This window comes from Macadamia integrifolia, chromosome 12 (assembly GCF_013358625.1).
Source record: "Macadamia integrifolia cultivar HAES 741 chromosome 12, SCU_Mint_v3, whole genome shotgun sequence".
NCBI classification, from domain to species: Eukaryota; Viridiplantae; Streptophyta; class Magnoliopsida; order Proteales; family Proteaceae; genus Macadamia; species Macadamia integrifolia.
Window position 1 is genome coordinate 8,498,946 of NC_056568.1, and position 18,559 is coordinate 8,517,504.

General features: G+C 38.7%; 2 protein-coding genes across 4 annotated transcripts in view; one reads left to right on the plus strand and one right to left on the minus strand.

The window, feature by feature from the left end:
- Nucleotides 1–3,520: 3,520 nt before the first annotated feature.
- LOC122057884 (elongation factor 1-alpha) lies at nt 3,521–6,336 on the plus strand. The gene is made up of 3 exons (XM_042620233.1): nt 3,521–3,674; nt 4,512–4,997; nt 5,090–6,336. Exons 2-3 carry the CDS (start codon nt 4,536–4,538, stop codon nt 5,972–5,974), a joined length of 1,347 nt encoding a protein of 448 aa, XP_042476167.1. The 5' UTR covers nt 3,521–3,674; nt 4,512–4,535; the 3' UTR covers nt 5,975–6,336.
- Nucleotides 6,337–9,289: 2,953 nt separating this feature from the next.
- LOC122058111 overlaps nt 9,290–18,559 on the minus strand; it is a 17,609-nt gene continuing 8,339 nt past the window's right edge. Inside the window, exons 2-3 of one of the 3 annotated variants that reach the window (XM_042620591.1) lie at nt 11,042–11,165; nt 9,290–10,280 (exon numbers count right to left, since the gene is read on the minus strand). In XM_042620591.1, coding sequence (XP_042476525.1) covers nt 9,640–10,280; nt 11,042–11,117 — 717 coding nt within the window. In that variant the 5' untranslated portion in view covers nt 11,118–11,165 and the 3' untranslated portion in view covers nt 9,290–9,639. The remainder of the gene's footprint in view (nt 10,281–11,041; nt 11,166–18,559) is intronic. The other 2 variants (XM_042620593.1, XM_042620592.1) reach the window with 2 other exon arrangements.

Sequence of the window (18,559 nt, forward strand, 5' to 3'; positions counted from 1 at the left end):
CCAATGAGAGCATATGCGAGAGTAAGGGTGTTAATTCGTGGCCCGACCCGACTAAACTAATCGGGACCAACTGTTTATAGACCGGGCTGGCCCGGATAGTTTATTAAACATGTCGGTCTTGAGCCAGGCCCGATTATAAACAATCGGTCTTAGTCATACTACTAGGACCGTTGGGGCCTGACCGAGACCGACTGAATAACACTTGATTGAGACTGACCTATTGTGCACCGGCTTGGCCTAACCTTTTAATGATTGTAGAATACTTATTTTGCCTCACAAGTTAAAGAGTAAAAAGTAAAAAGTAAAGATATGTTCACATTTAAATAATGGTTATATTTTGTATCATTTATTGATTTATTGTCATTTTTTTGGGCTTGCATAAGTGGGCTCGAATATAATAACACATTTTAAAGAGGGCACGTTTAAAAATCAGTTAAAGCTCGTTTAACATTAAACATGTTCGTAGCCCAGTTAAGGCCCTACTAAAGCCCGATTAAGGTAGCCCGATTATAGCCCGAGGCTGACCGACCAAATATAAAGCGTACCATGCCCTCAATAACTAAGCCCGATTAGTTAAATGGGTGGACATGGTGCAGCCTTTGAAAGTCTTCAAGCCCGATTAAGCCCTACCGAAATCGGACCGGCCTGACCAGTTGACACCCCTATGTGAGAGCATCTAATAGGGGTGAGATTTTTTATTTTTATTTTTATAATTTATAAGATAATTAAGTTTCTTAAATTAAGGGGAAAAAATAAATTTTATTTGAAATCTTAATTTATATATGATAAGCCCCACAACATAAATCACATGTATGTACGCAAGATAGGAGGGACCGAGATTAAGGAAGCCCTAGGGAAGATAAAAGTAGGGAAGACATCAAGCCTGGATGAGGTCCCTATTGAATTGTGGAAGAGTTTAGGACCACGTGGTGTATAGAGATGCGGTGACTAGTGTGAGATATGTGGGTGGCCAAGGTGTTGAGTTCCTGATTAATATTGGGTTACATCAAGGATTCGCATTGAGCCCTTACCTATTTATATTGGTCATGGATGAATTAACTAGGAATATTCAAGGAGAAGTCCCGTGGTGCATGCTTTTTGCATATGATATTATAATGGTCGGTGAAACAGTGTCATAGAACAATGATAAGTTGAAACAATGAAGATATACTTTGGAATCGAAAGGTCTTAAGATAAGTAGAATAAAGACGGAATATATGAAGTGTAACTTCAATTGATTAAGGATTGATAGCGAGGAAGTAAAAATTGATAGGAGAGAGATCCCACAATGTGACTGTTTCAGATATCTGGGTTATCCGTTAAACAAATAAAGTGAGATTGATGATAATGTTTCCCACATAATTAAAGTATGATTGATGAAATAGAGAGAGACATATGGAGTGTTATGTGATAAACGTATTCCTCTAAAACTTAAGGAAAAATTCTACAGGATAGCCATAAGACTTGCTATGATGTATGGTGCAGAATGTTGGGCAGTCAAAAAGCGTAACATAGATAAGTTGAATGTGGCTGAGATGAGAATGTTGAGATGGAGGTGTGGCAAAACTCGGAGAGATAGAATAAAGAACGATCAAGTTATAACAGATTAAGGAGTTGCACCAATTCATGATAAGCTCATAGAATGTCGATTTACAATGGTCTGGGTATGTCCAAAGAAGACCCTTGGATGCCCCAGTACGAAAAAGTGATCAGATGCAGATGAATGAAGCTAAAAAGGTTAGAAATAGACAAAAAAATGACCATTGACAAGGTAGTTAGAGGAGACATGCAAAAGTTAAGTCTTCACCTTAATATGGTATCTAACAGAGCTGTCTGGAGGGCTAGGATATGAGTTGCCGATTGTTCGTGAGTGGGATGTCTCAAGATTTTTTTTTTTTTTTTTTTTTTTTTTTTTTGTGCTTTATGGATCCATGTAACCAACTCCTTTTAGTTGGGATAAGGCCAAGCTTTGTTATTTTTGTTGTTGTTGTAGTTGCTAAGCTTACAAGAATGACGCTTGACACGTATGCTTTTAGAAAATTTATGTTTTATATAAAGACCTCAGGATTTTAGAATTCTTTGCCCCGCCAAACAGTAACCATCACTTGCTGGATTTCGTTGTCATGCGAAAATGTTGGTATCCGATGACCATTCTAAACCGTTTGATGTAGATCTTACGGTGATATCGGTTCGTTAATTTGATTTCTTGTTCTCCAAGAACTGCTTTACAGGTCAGACCCAAGGCGAGTCCTTTGTGATGATGGCTGCCTTGGACCCCACTGCCATTTCACTACTGTGGGACCGTGGGAAGATCGTCATCTTATGCTTGGAGGACTATGTTTCTCCAAAGCAAGGTTTGAGGAAAACAGAATCGGACTAGGAGTAGGAGTCAGAATCGGAGTCGAATTGGTAAAGGCCGATACCAATATGATTCCAATGTAGAGCACCAATCTGACAAGAATACCCTTGTGTTTACCTTAAAAAAATATTGTTTTACTGTTTTACCCTTTATTCGTACTGATTCATTGATACAATTCCATGAAGAATTGGGAACAGGACCGATTGAGGTCGATACTAATGCGATCCAGAGTTTCTAATCCAATCCTCAAATCGTGTTTACAAGTTATAATTTTACAATAGTGCGATATATTTTACATACACTTTAATTGGTGTGTCTGGTTTAGAGCCACGCGACTGAGTAGCAATTTTTAGATCTATTACATTATCAAAATTTTTTTTTAGATCTATTATTTTATTTTTATTTAAATAAAGATAGTTCCTGGCATGGCCCCACATCAACGTGGCTAATAAGAACGTATGCAATGGCATCAATATCAATGAAATATTTTATTTCACAGATCAGTAACAACGTGATTGAGTAATGTTATTTTTATGATAAAATAAGCAAGAGAAGTTGTTTTCTGTCTGGGAGTACAACCTAGAAATCATTCCATTTAAATTATTCAGATTGGAATTAATAAATTATTTATTAATCTTTAATCTCTTATGGTTTGATTTTAAATCGATAAATAATTGGTTTTGAATCAATTAAAACCATTATGCTATTAGGCTTTGTTAAAAAAACAAGTTGGTCATTGCAATCTAACCACGTGCTCTAGTGTCCTATAATAGATTTATAATATATAAACTAATGAAATTTATTTTTATTTATTAAACTACAATTTGAATCTAAACATAGTGATTCAAAGTTTTCACGCCCAAAAAAATTAGATTTAATTATATTTGATTAATCAGAATGATTTATTAATTGATTTCAATTTAAAATTTTGGTTCTTATTTTTGGACCAGACCAAACCAGTTAATCGGACCGAACCGATTAACAACCTTAAGTCATTTTCTATTTAGGGAATTTTCGATGTTAGGCGGTGACTGATGCTGGCCCTTAACCAGGCATGAAACATGGGAAGGGTTTCGGGTATGGTTATAATTGTAATTTAAAATTATAAGAAGGGTATTTACGTCCAAAGGTGAAAGCGAAAAATAGTGGAACCTAGGTGGAAACCCTAAGTCCTCACGCTTCTCCACTATAAAGAGTGAGAGGATGGGAGGGAGGGGTTCATTCTATCCTCAAAACCCTAGCTGTTCTGCTCGGCATTGTGTTCCTTCGTTTACGAGTTGCCGTTTTTTCGAAGCAAATCCACAAGAGATCGAAGGTTAGTTAAAATTCTCGTTTTTGTTTCATGGATGATTGGTAGATCAGTAGATGATTGTTAATATGTGTTTGTGTTTGTTTTTGTTGGATCGTTCTTTGTTGTGTTAAATCTATTAGTTTTCTCCGGTTTCTGACGACTGTTTCAAGTTTATTTGATCCTTAGTTGAAGCTGTGAGCTCTTCTCAGTTTGGTTGTAGTTTATTGTTTATTTTGATGATTTTTGATACAGATATAATCGGTCTTCGTTTTTCTAATAAGAAATCTACCTTTTCTTTGATAAAATTCCTTCATCTAGTATGTACTTCTGCTAGATTCCTTAAATTTAAATTTATTAACAATTTTCGATCTGATATGTTCATCTTGTCGGGCATGCGATTTCGGATTTTTTTTCAGGGAAAATTGTGAGGTTATAATCCCGTGGATTTTGCAATTTACTTTTCTCTTTCTTTCGTCCCTTCGCGCATCTTTATCGATAATATTAAACCTCTGATTTCTTAGGTTCTCGATTTTTGCCACTTAGTTCATATATCCCACGGACCATATTTTCAATTTGTTACTATTGTTTTACGTTTTCATTGTGGAAATTCTATTTAATCAATATGAGATGGATTGCAGAAATATGACTTCTTTTCTTAATTTTCCATAGCTGTTTTGTCAGATTTTGTTTTGATCTGGTGAATTCCCTTCGTTGCTGTATTTAATGAATATATATGATTCAGAATTTTTGATCAATTTCATGCGTAGATGTTACATACCTTGATGGGTTTCCCAATCAAGAATCTTTATTGTTTTCATGGGGTTTTGATTTATTTATATGATTTTAATCTTCGTCTTGCAGTTAATATCAATCTAGACATCTAAAATGGGTAAGGAAAAGGTTCACATCAACATTGTGGTCATTGGCCACGTCGACTCTGGTAAGTCGACCACCACCGGTCACCTTATCTACAAGCTTGGAGGTATTGACAAGCGTGTGATCGAGAGGTTTGAGAAGGAAGCTGCTGAGATGAACAAAAGGTCATTCAAGTACGCCTGGGTGCTTGACAAGTTGAAGGCTGAGCGTGAACGTGGTATCACCATCGACATTGCCCTGTGGAAATTCGAGACCACCAAGTATTACTGCACTGTGATTGATGCTCCTGGACATCGTGACTTTATCAAGAACATGATCACTGGTACTTCACAGGCTGACTGTGCCGTCCTTATCATTGATTCCACCACTGGTGGTTTTGAAGCTGGTATCTCCAAGGATGGGCAGACCCGTGAGCATGCCCTGCTTGCTTTCACCCTTGGTGTTAAGCAGATGATCTGTTGCTGTAACAAGGTGAAATATTCCTCCTCCATCTGTGTTGCAATTTGTTCTTTCTTCCAAACAATCTAGGTTTTTACTGTCTCCATTGTTTCATTGTTGCACAGATGGATGCTACCACCCCCAAGTACTCCAAGGCAAGGTACGATGAAATCGTGAAGGAAGTCTCGTCTTACTTGAAGAAGGTTGGGTACAACCCTGACAAAATCCCATTCGTTCCCATCTCTGGGTTCGAGGGTGACAACATGATTGAGAGGTCAACTAACCTCGACTGGTACAAGGGTCCAACTCTCCTCGATGCTCTTGACATGATCTCTGAGCCAAAGAGGCCCTCAGACAAGCCCCTTCGTCTCCCACTTCAGGATGTTTACAAGATTGGTGGTATTGGTACCGTACCCGTTGGGCGAGTTGAGACTGGTGTCCTCAAGCCTGGTATGGTTGTCACCTTCGGTCCCACTGGACTGACCACTGAAGTCAAGTCTGTTGAGATGCACCACGAAGCTCTTCAGGAGGCTCTCCCCGGTGACAACGTTGGGTTCAACGTTAAGAACGTCGCAGTCAAGGATCTCAAGCGTGGTTTCGTTGCTTCTGACTCCAAGAATGACCCCGCCAAGGAAGCTGCCAACTTCACCTCCCAGGTCATCATCATGAACCACCCAGGCCAGATCGGAAATGGATATGCCCCAGTGCTTGATTGCCACACCTCCCACATTGCTGTCAAGTTTGCTGAGATCATGACCAAGATTGACAGACGATCTGGTAAGGAGCTTGAGAAGGAGCCCAAGTTTTTGAAGAACGGAGATGCTGGTTTCGTGAAGATGATTGCAACCAAGCCCATGGTTGTGGAAACCTTCTCTGAGTACCCACCGCTTGGTCGTTTTGCTGTGAGGGACATGCGTCAAACCGTTGCTGTTGGTGTCATCAAGAGCGTGGAGAAGAAGGATCCCAGTGGGGCCAAGGTGACCAAGTCTGCAGCCAAGAAGGGTAAGTGAACCGTGCGGTCTGGGCTTAGGCTACCACCACCATTTGTGGCCGAAGCTGAAAATCATATTTATAGTTTTAAAAGCCTGGTTTTATTTAGAAGTGTCGTCTTCTGTTGTTTGTTCAGTCAGTCTTCTGGTTACAATCTGCTGCCAACTCCTTCGAGTACCCTCTCTCAGAATTGGGTGCTTGACAGGCGGTGGCAGGAGATTTTTTCCTTTTTGCTGTGTTAAGGGTTTTTAATTTCCGTCTTCAGTTCTTTTTTTTCTTGGCGAATTATGTGAACCTGTTATTTGGTCAGGGGTGGAGTTTTGTTATGTTTTGTGCTCCTTTCCTCTATAAGACTTGATTTATAATATAGTTTCTTTTCTTATATTCTGGAGCAAGGTGTGAAATTTATTATATTTTGTGATTTTTTTTTTTTGCTAAAGCACTATGGGTGGAGAGATTTATATTTAAAAAGTTTGTTAATGGGAATGAGAGGTTTATATGGAGAAGATTGCCGAAAGCTTCATGCTTTATGGTAAGCCTTCCATTTTCATTGGTTTTGATTCATCCAAATCCCATCTCCTTTGGATGCTTTCCTTGAGACTAGATAAGAACTCCACTTGTGTCTTAATCCTAAAAAAAAGCCTAAACAATTATGTCAAAGATTGTTTGTAGATATTACGCCTGAGCTATAGTTTTGAATGAGTGCTCAGCCATGTGAGATGATTTGTTGCCCATAATGACACGTTTATTTTATAGTTGCCATCCCATTTGTGCCTACAAAGTTACGTTTTGAATCCTGTGAATCTCTTGATTTTAGCTCGGCCTAGCTCTCCTAATACCTTATGCAAGCACCCCCAACTAATTCAATGGATGTTTTTTTTTCTCATTTTGCTTCTGACCTTAATAAATCTATACAATTTTCCTTTTGACATACAACCTTTTTAGAATTTTGACAATTTTGGCAAGAATCTTCTTAGAACCGATGAGAGGTGTCGGGACTATAGGTTTCAATCTCCACAGTATAATGCAAAAGTTAGTGAGGTCAGAGGAGCAATTTGTTGATTCGAAATCAACGTATGACATCTTATTTTAGATCCCTTCATCTTGTGAGCTGTGGTTTATGGGGTTGAGTTTTTTTAGTCCGTAGTTGACAATGTTGTTTTTTAAAAACATAAAAGGGGGGAAGATCCCAAAACTAGAAGGATATTCAGGAAAAACCGTTGCAGCAGCCTAATGGGAGGTAGGGCGTGGAGACCCAAACCCCACTAAAGATTGCAATCTTCAAGCTCTAGATGGATGACCCATAGCCGTGAAATGCTTTTCGGGCTTTTTTCTCTCCCAAAAAAGCCAAACTATGGGGCCATTTCTCTCCCAAAACACAGCCACCGGTTCTCTTGTTTTAATCCTCACTAAGAAAGTCGCCGGAAACTGTAAAGCTGCTTCTCCTCATCCTCATAAGACTCCAATTGTACCAATCGCTGCCTCTTTATCGAACTTTGTTGAACAAATATTGTTACTCTCAGTCTTTCAAAATAAATGAATTGTCAATCGGTGAATCTATCAAGTTGTGTTAGATCACAACTGTGAAATCGAGTTCAATGATTTCATATTCTCTACAAAAGTTTTAGGCCCGTTTGATAACGTTTCAAGAAACGGAACAAAAAACATTTGATAAAACTGTTTCGTTTCACTTGTCTTCAGAAATAGAAATTGAAATTTCTACTTATTTATTGTTCAAGGAACGACTCGTGGCCATTCTTTCACTGGTTACTATTGACTTTTAGAAACATGACTTATCAAACACCTTCAATTCCATATTTGTTTCTAGAAATGAAAATTTATGTTTCTATCGTTTCTTGAAACAGAAACGACAGAAAGTTATCAAACGGGCCCTTAGTTTTCTTAACAAAAAAAAAAAAAGTCTTTAGTTTAATCCATGTAAAAACTATCGAATATTCTAGCCTTTGGAAATCCATTCTTTGAGAAAATTTCACTCTCCTGTAAGATCACACGGGCACTTGATAACATTAAGCGAAGCACACAGGTGAAAATTTCATCCTCATCGAGCATGGGTTGTTTTTTTTTTTAGAAGAAATCTAGACTGTCGGATCATCGAGGGACTGGTGTCAACAGTGCAAACCCTTATGGGTATTATCTAGGTGATGCCATCTATGGAGAACATGGGGTGTTTCTTGTGCCAAATTGACAGGGTTATTTTTTTCATAAATAAATAATCAATAACGAGAAAAAAAAAATTTAGAAAATTGAGTTGATAAGATACACCCATCTATCCCCTCAATGGTAGTTATTCTTAGAATTTTCATTCAATGTGATCACCACATTACCAGAGATGCAATGGATTTAGCTGGGCTGCCTTTTGGAATGAGCAAGATATGAGTTGTGCGTGACTCATGGAAGAAAAAAACCAGACTCAAAGAAGGATTTCGTAGCTGAACATGCATTTGGTCCTACCGTACCTCAATATGTCTACAAGAATAGTGAGACATACCATCCGATCATGGGGCCTTCAGAGGTTTCATGCTGAAAACCAGCTGTTTCTATTTCATCATCTGTGGAAGGGAGGCAGAACTCTCTATTCATCTCTTCCCTCTAACTAGAATTTCAAGCATACTTGTTCATCAAAGCAGTTCAAGTGTACTCTGCTAGGGATTCATTTCCGTATATCTCCATGCATACTGATGGTACTCCATCGCTACCAATATCGTGCATTCTTCCATAGTCTTTGGCCTCATCAGATCTACCACGTTGATGAAGACTGCCGGAAGGTTGCCATTCAACCACCAATGAATGTGGAGAGCAATTACGATGGTTGACAGTGGGCCAAATTGCTTTTAGAGGCTATGAAACAAATCTGAGATAACCACTGCACCTGAACAATGGGACAATACTTTCAGGTGTTTTGAGAGGTGTAAAGGAATGCGGGCTAACTGCTTCCTAATTAATTTGATACCTGCCAAGATTTCTTCAGAATGCCAAGCTGTGCTTTGAGATAGATACACCAGAACATCAAGCTTCATGAGAGATCAGATAACTGAGCCACCGAACATGACAGGAATTCTTCTAATGTTTGGATGACTTGAGACAAAATAAAAACAGACAGGCAAGCGCTACATAAAAAACTTGATCCCCTCAGTGAGTTTCAAGATTGAGGTTAGCAATTGATCATGCTAGGAAGACATGTAAGGTAGGTAACATGGAAAAGAATCAAGGGACCTGCCAGGCTGCCACTATAACCATGAATGGATTGCATATATTTAGTAGCATGGGAGAGTTGATGCATCATCTGCTTAACAAAGATGCATGAAATGTACAGATGCTCGAAAAATTCAATCAGTAAATTTGAATTATCTTTTCAAGACATGGAAGTGCAAGGGGTGGCAAAAATAGGTTAAAGCAGGCACAAAAAAGTGAAATATATTGAGAGTCTAACAAAGGTAAAGCTTAAAACAGGACAGAATTTCCTCCAGATATAGCCAGGATATGGTGCTAAAGATCCAGATGTGAAAATGGGGAAAATTAAACCGACTTATTTCCGCAATGTCGTCTGGTGTGTTCTCTCTGGGTCTCCAAAAACAACTACCGAAGAAGCTAAACTCATAACCCAAACCTATAACTTGAGCTCAACTGCTTCATCCCTGTCATGAAGTTTAATCTGTCTCAAAACTTACAAGTTCTTAAATGCTGACTCAGATTTCTGTGGAGTTAGCCTTGCTAATAGAGCCTTGTTATGACAGTGCTCAGAGTCGATGAAGTAGAAATCACCATTGGCCTTGAATGTTACAAAAGGCCTGTTGGTCTCTGGAAGCTTGATATCTGCAAACTTGATTGTCTTTGAAACGAATGTAGCCAACCATGTCATCATCTCAACCTCAAAGCTATCTGAACCTGGTTGCCACCTGAGCTTGTGAACATAAGGGCTGACGAACCAATGAAGGGCTCCTGTGGTAGTAGCACTGAGGAAAATGACAGAGGATGCAACAGCACCCTTCAAAATGACATTCATGTCGGGTGCTGTCATGAAAGTTATGACAGGACCAAGCGACACAGATAGGCAGCAGGTGGAGAGAGACAGAAGCTTCACTTTCTTGATTGTGGATGAAATTGGGCCGTAATAAACGATGCCAGTGTCTTCGTTGTCCTCCCCTGCCTCACTTCTCTGCGGTCCAATGCTGATTTTGCTGTTAGCTTCTGATGCTACAGCTCGGGAAGCACATCTTTTTTGTGCTGCATCATACCTGGCAAAGTTGAAGTTGGGTTTGACAGTAGAAGGATGTTGCCATGTTCCAAACCTACATGGATGATAACCTGACAAAAAAAATAAAAAAATAAAAAAAATTTTAAGTACCAAAAATAAAAAAATAAAAAAATAAAAAAATTTTGAGTACCAGATACATAATTTTGAAGTTGGGGCTACATCCTGCTACCGGAATTCAAAGAAGCTGATATTCCATACAAAATAAGATAAATACAAAGAAAAATAAGAGTTTCGAGGGGAGAATAGACATAAGGGAAATAAAACTCGTCTCCAGGTGATGGATAGCATGCCAACTTGAATAACAAAGTGGAGTTAACAATATTTTCAAATTGCAGGTCCAATTTTGTAGTCCTCACTACTTTTCTCTCATTTGTTTGAGTCCTATGTAAGGTGGACCAAACTCACAACTTCATTGTGTAATCAATCATGATACTGACAGGGGTAACACAACCTTTTCAATAGTTTAAAGGTAAGTTCAAACACCAAAGGTGGATAATAGAATCACAATTTATAATTTTTTAACATGGTAAAGGTGACCATGCGACCCACACTGCAGGAAAAAGTGATGTCAGGGCCAAGCACACACCTCTCCTAAAAGGAAAAGTGCCTGTAGCATTCAATATTTCAAGCTGTAGGCAATAGACATTACTGTCCGTTTCAAGATGGAGGTCTGGGACAAATGGATCTCAAGTGTTTCCTTATTGGAGATAAGATGACTGAGAAACAATTCAGGAAACGCATTAATGATAAAGAAGTCCACACGGGGCTAGATATAAAAACTTCTGCAGTAAAAGTTAGTCCAGGCATTTACATCTAGCCACATGGATATGTAAGGCGCTCAAGTAAAGTTTTGAGGTTGAAGATGGCTTTACACCTAGGCATAGCATCTTGTAGCATGGAAATTGTAGAACATCATTCCCACAATCCCACCAAACCTGAACATAAGATGACAGTGCTTTAGACAACGTTTCCTCTTTTCACTGAAGGAAATCAACCAAAGGAATAAAGTTAACTGCAGATTTCTTTCCCATTCACATATCATAAATAAAACAGCAGGGATGGGTAGATTTTAGTTCTTTGTCCACCCTTTCTTATTCCAGTATTTTCGGTACCACAACAGCAGCAATTCAGAATAAGAAAAGCTATAAAGAGGTCTAAACGTATTCTCATCACCACCCCCCCCCCCCAAAAAAAATCTGGAGATTTTTCTAGGGATTCTAAATCCAGCGGAATTAACTAGCAGAAGAACTGTTCAACGCAGCTCACGGAATAAGAACAACTTACTTTGGGGAAATTGTGAACCAGAAAGTTGTCCAAAGAGGAGATGTTTGAACCAGTGCATCACAGGGGATAAATCAAATAGAAGTTAACATTTAATAATAACAATAATAGTAAATTAATTAAACAAAAGACAAAAAAGATCTCTTATAATAATAATAAGAAATTGATTTTAAAAAAAAGATGAAAAAGATGCAGCAGACAACAACATATTAAAAAGTGTCTAATTGAAGTCAACTTGAAGTCCTGGGAGAAGAGAAATGAAATAAGGGTAAGAAATCATTGCCAGGTTGAGTGGCCCCTGAGTCTCCCGCTAATACAGGGTCTGGAAGGGGCAAATTTACGAAGACTACTAAATTAAGAACAATTTTCCTTTTATTTATTTATTTATTAATATTATTATTATTATTATATATATATATATATATTTTTTTTTTTTTTTTTTGTGGGGTGGCAGTGGTAGGTGAATATAAAGGTAGTATAATCCAAGGTTCAAAAATCGTGTTTCAGTCTTGTTGGGGAAATGACCACACTCTTATTTGTGTTTTGGTAATAACAAAAAAACCCGTAACCTTAACCTTCTACTAAGTGTGATTTAGCAAGAAGAAGAAGACTCAAAGCTACTTGGAGACGTCAAGTCAAGAACTCTAATAACAAGACATGAAGATGAAGTATTAAGAGTGGGAGCACCAAGATGAAGATTTAAGTATCAAGACAAGACGAAGACCTCTAGGATAGATTTGTCCATGTCAAGTAACTTGTATCATCTTGATTTATATTGTGCACGCACTCATACATTGCATTTCATCATGTCAGATTGACCATAGGTGGAGGTGAACATGATAGAATACCAACACTTGTGTTTTCTGTGAAAAACACTTGAACCTGAATCAAGGGCATGGGTATTCAAAATGTTGGTATCAAAAGTTGAACCCTTCACAAAAGTTGTAGGAAATCGAGTCACGATTTCAACGCAACTGGTTTCAGGTCAATCCGAGGTTGGACTGTTAAGTTATGGTCGATCTACTGACGACTGTTCAGTCTGCCAAAACTGCCCCTGTCAAGGGTGGTTGACCGGCCTAGACCCCTGGTCGACCGGCACTGGCAGAATCATATGGTGGTCGACCGGAAAATGACCAGGTCTACCGGCCAAGCCCAGAACACCCCAACGGCTATTTTTTTGGCTCTAATGGTCACATCCGGTCGACCGGCACTTTGGGGTGGGCGACCGGCATGGTCGATATATAACCGTTATGACCTGATTTCCTGCCTAAAAAGCTCTCTTAATCTCTCCTATAAATACCTAAGATGTTCTTAATGAACAAGGAACTATTCCCAAGCATTAGAGAGCATTCAAAAGAGCTTTAAGAGTCAAAAGCAATCTACATCACTTGAGCAATTTGGTTCTCACTTTTCAGGAAGAAAAAGCTCAAGTCTTCATCAAGTCTTCTACATATTCTCATTGTGCAAGTCAAGTACAAAGAGAAGACTTATAAGGTGCATTCATACATCTCATATTCATTCATTGCACCACACCGGAGGTAACCCTCTTATTCCACTCTCTCATTTATTGTTTTACATCTTCCTAGACTGTACTTGGGACTGTGTAAAGGATCCTCTTATCCTTAAAAGAGCTTTGGTGCCTCTCTACCGTGAAAGGGGGATTGTAAAGGTACTTCACTACCTGTAAAGGAGATTTGCACGGATTCTCTTATCTTGAAAAGGTTGTAAAGGTTTTTCTACCCTACCTACTATACTGAAAGGGAGAACCAGTGAAATACCTTACAAGAGGATTCTTGTAGAGAGTGGACTAGACTCGATTGAGTAGAACCACTATAAATTCTTGTGTCGTGTGATTGTGAATCATTTACTTTCATTCCGCATTTTTTTATTTGCAATCACATTTGGGCTAATCTCGAAAAGAATTGAAATTCCGCTAGTATAACCTATTCACCCCCCTCTAGGTTATTTCAAGTCTCATTTCAGTCAGACCGAAACAGTGCATTTTTTTCCATGAATTTCACTTCGCCATTTTGGGAGGGTGCAAACAGCTGAAATGACCGAAATTTTCAACCGAAACAGCATTTTTGTGACCGAAATTATGCTACTTCTGATTTTGTCTCCTGTTTCATCTCGAGTATGTTGAAACTAGTGAATTATATAAAAATTGTACCTTTTAAATCAATATTTGTGGGTGCTATATTTCTAGTGCGATAAATACATGAATTAACTTGGTAAAGTGCATCTACCCCATCTACTAATGCACTGGCTTTTCCCCTCAGCCATTTGGTGTCATTTTCTATAATTATTCAAGCCAAGTGGGTGCTGCAGTTGAAGTCTAAAACTTTTTGTGAAACATGACAAAACTTTTGTATCATGGTTCCTTTTGTTGTTTACATGGGGGAGGGGGCTAGAAAGAGAGGAATACTCATATGCTCAACATTCGAGAGTCCTCAAAGGTAGGATTTACAGGCAGTCGTTTGGGATTCTTCTCTCAGGTCAACTTCAAAGTTGTGTGAGATGTGCTTTTGGGGGAGAACCGGACAAGATCTTTGTAAAGATACAATCCTGGATCTGTCTAATAGCGAATGGGACATAACCTTTCTAAAGATACGATCACTAGATAGATTTGGAAATCTGTCTAATTGCATGGCAAGTGTCATCTCTCCCCCTGGTAGTAGGGATGTCAATTGGGCAGTTTCGGTCGGTTTGAATAGGTCCGGTTCAAGAATGTACGAGTCCGAAACCAAACCATTAAAAAATTTTGGTTTTCGATCGGTTTCAGTTTCGGTTTGATTTGGTTTTGGTTTAATTCGATTTTTTAGTATTGGGTTACTAACGGTTTGGTTTGGGTGTAACTCTTTTCACATACAAAATAAAAATAAACCAAATGCATTCATCCATGATCGGATATGATGATCCAAACAAACATTAGAAAAAAAGACACAAAAAGCCCACATATTGACATTAATTGATGAGAGCTTTAGAAGCGCTCCCCTTCTTTTCAAAAAAAGTGGCAGAAAGACATACTACAGAGAAGAAGAAGAAGAAGAAGAAAGAAGAAGCACAGCCGCACAATTCCAAAATTTTCAGCCGCTAAAGTGGACTTGGACTCTTGGTCTTGTCTTGGATAATGAAATATATTAATTCATTAATTATTGAGTGACAAACGGCTGCAACTCCAAAGAGAAGGATATATAGTATAGGACTATAGGTGTCAAATAAGGTTTTAATTTTCAACCAATTATCGGGTTGATCGGTCGGTCCCATCGGGTGCCCATCGGGTTAACACGAAAAAAACCCCTGATCCGAAACCAATCCAATAAGCCCTCGGTTCGGCTCGGTTGGGATTTTTTCGGTTGGTTTCGATCGGTCTTATCGGTTCGGGTTCACTTTTGACACCCCTACCTGGTAGCAATAAAATATTTTCCTTACAAAATAGGTTCAATGTCTAAATTAAATTAAAAAGTACTGGCTGTACATCCTACTATCCAAGGCTCTTCAAGCCAATATGGTTAGTGAGGGACTTAGGTATAGCCGAGAACTAAAGGTAAAATAATGAAGCATCAGAAATAGGTGGCTTCAAATGTTCTATAAAATACCTAAAGGCCCAAAACCTCCTCTAAAAAGAGACCAAAATCAATCATCAAGACAATTGAATCCCCCTTCTGCACCTTCCTTTGGAAGGTTACTGATTCTGCTAAATTCCTCCATCAATCCGCTGGTCCTCTGTCTGAAGTCCCGAATCCAAAGGAGGCTTACGATTAAGAAGAATCGAAGATGCCAACCTTGCAGGGATTCTGAAGCTTTTCTAGAAGCTTGCTCCAAGCAAAAAAGCATATGGGTTTCATGGGTCTATTCTTCCATTCTTTCCAAAGATTCCATATGGACCCCCCTCTCTCCCAGAATGCCTCTTGAGCCTGGCACAAAATTCTTCTAGTCAGACCTATTGCCACTTATGCCATTAACTCTCGCCCAGGCAACAGTTTTTCAACCTCCCTATGGCTTGACAAATGGCACCCGGATGGGGTCCTCTTCCTTAAAGTAGGCCCTAGAGCAGTCTACTCCTTAAGTTTTGCTAGAGACTCTTTAGTCTCTTTCAATCTTTCACAATGGCTCCTGGTCTCCTCCTCTTACCTCCCATGTCATTTTTGCCCTTTGGTCCTCTCTCCATGCCCTTTTGCCTAATGGTGGAGCAGCCAAAATTGTTTGGTCCCTTCCCCCACCGGGAAATTCTCCTCTTCCTCTGCTTGAAATCTAGTCTGCTATCCTAGTCCCTCCATTCCTTGGCATAAGATTGTCTGGTACAAATCTCACATCCCTCGGCATGGCTTCATTGTTTGGAGAGCTCTCCCCAATTGTCTCCCTACCCAAGCCTTTCTTATCCATCGCCATATCCCCGTTCGCCCTACTGACTGCTTGTGTTGGAATGGTACATAAGATATTAGCCACTTATTTTTCGATTGTCCCTTCAACTCCACCATCTGGAAGCGTGTCCTTGCCAAATGCTTGCTTGCCAGGAGAAGTCCCTTCCCCCTTGAGAGAGAATGGGTATGGGTCGACATGACCTTTGGTACTAGCTCTATTTGCGACATAGCTGGGAAACTTGCCTTCGGGGCAGCCATTACCCACATTTGGATGCAATGCAACCTGCACAGATGGACTTTCAAATCCAGCTTTTTTGATAAGATTTGAAACGCCATCTACTCTGACGTTTCCTCCAAACTTGTTGTGACCCCTCACCGTCCGGTTGTTGATTCCCAAGGAACAAGCTCATTGTTTACTCCTAGGGTCTCCGCCTTATCTATTTTGACTCCCCCATCCCCCCTTAGGGGTTTATCCTATATCTTTGGCCTTTAGGTCTTGTATATCCCCCCTTTTTTCCCTATCACGTGTATAGATAAAAGCTTGAAAGGGACATGCAGAGCTTTAAAATAAAAAAAATAAAAAAAATAAAAACATATTACTTCCATTATATAATACAATTCCCTTCACTACAATCTTCTCAGGACCAAGTAGAGGGAAAACACCCTAGGATCCACTAAATAAATTTGTCACTAGGTGAAGAGACACCACATCCAGAAAAAATGTTACACACATAAGCAGTAGGCGCACAAGAACTAATAAAACAGAAAACCCAATCAAAACCACAAAATCTCTTATGCTAAACTCCATTGTGCAACATCTTTTGGCTACAACACCACAAATATAAACCATTGAATGAACAAAAGAATTTTTTTCATAGACACTTTGATATCATTATTAAAAAAAATGAAAATTTTCATGTACCACCCCTAATTTGATATCTAAATTAGTGTAACCCCACGTTTTTGAAAAAACAACACAAGTCCATCCCGTTAGCTGAAAATCGTTAAGTGATGATGTCATGGGGTTAATATTTACTAAATGGCCAAACTACCCTCGAAGAAGGGTAAATTGGTAAATTGTAAAGCCCCCAAATAGAATGTTAGAAACCAGATTTGGGCGCTTAGGGCTTCTTTGTTCTTCTAGCTGCTTGACGACGATGCTCTATGGTGGCACGACGACGAAGCTTTTACAATTCCGATTAATCTCCGATGTAGCTCAGACAACCTGCTTAATCTCCGACGAAGCTCTCAAGGTTATGAACATGTAGCCAAGGCGCCTCCTTTGCGTCCTGGCGGTTTGCCTAGGTCCTTTTAGACTGATTTATGCTACAAATCATTTAAGTATAATACTTAAGATATTATTCATAAATAAACAAATACCCCCTATTTGAATCTTATAAAAATAGTTTAAAAATCAAATTCCAAAATCATAAGAAGTCTACCTCCTAGTCTAAGAACAAAACCTAGATTTTTGTTTGTAGGGGCGATTTGGAACTTTCAAATACCGGGGTTTTCTCAATTCTGAAAATTTATAAATCTTATCATGGTAAAACACTGCTAAAAACCAAAAGTCCGGTAAAATAATCTTTTGTTTTGATGTCTTTAAAATTATTTTCATTCAGGCGATTTTAAAAGTATTCGTGCACTTTAAAATTAGTTTGATTGGAACATAACTTTGCCATTACAACTCAGATTTAAGTAATCATAAACTTGGTGGAAAGCTGGTTTTGTGCTATACCTCACACAAAAAATCTCATGTTAAAATAAAAATCATTTGACCAGTAAAACTTAATATAGAACAAGAGCACTTCTCTAAATGTTGATTTTTTTATGACTTGATGTGGCTTAATGTTGATTTTAATAATACAAGGTATGTGGAGCATACTAAATAATGTTAGAAAATAGTGAAAATAAAAAATAGTGCTTGTTCGCCTTAAGGTGGGCGTTTTGTTGCCTAAGCACTTAGGCAGCCATCCAACGCTTTGGTTCACCTATGCGCCATGACAACTATGGTCTTTATTGCCTTTTGCAAGGCAGCAAGGTGTCTCTTCAGTTGATTAGGTGAACCATTGGTCACTAATTACCTTCTTTTTTCAGGATTTTAGCGTTTGGGTTCTTTTTAAATTCAAAGCATACTGCAAAAGAATCAATTGTCATGAGATTTTCAACTGAAAGTCAATAATTTCATAGCCGCTTGAATTGTGTTCCCATGGCGTTTCTACTTGCTTTGTAGTTTTAGTTTTGATGACCATATGTGATGTGAAAAATGATGAATGGAGGACAAATTTCCAATAGAATCATTGCATGACCCTGACTGAATACAACATGAGCTTTGTATCAAGGTTTGACTGTTATTCATGCTGTGTGTGTATTTTTCTTTCTCGTTCTGGGTTATTCATAAGTTTGAGTGTGCAAGGATGGGAATGGATTGTTATATAAAGGGACAATAACTGGGGTCAAACAGTATTTTATCGTTTTAAGTTAACCCCTTTAGAAATTAGGGGTAAATTGATATTTTCTTTTAAATGTGGAGTTGCACCAATTTAGATATCAAATTAGGGGTGGTACATGAAAATTTTCCTTAAAAAAATATAAAAAGTCAGCACAAACTAGCACACAACTGCAATTTTTACAATCAAAATCTCAATTACCACCTGCAAACACTCCCCCACACCCCCCCCCCC

Excerpts from the sequence above, each read along its gene's own strand:
- LOC122057884 (XM_042620233.1), top strand. The coding sequence starts at position 4,536 with ATGGGTAAGGAAAAGGTTCACATCAACATTGTGGTCATTGGCCACGTC. Across the intron at positions 4,998-5,089 it reads TGATCTGTTGCTGTAACAAG|ATGGATGCTACCACCCCCAA; the intron begins GTGAAATATTCC and ends ATTGTTGCACAG.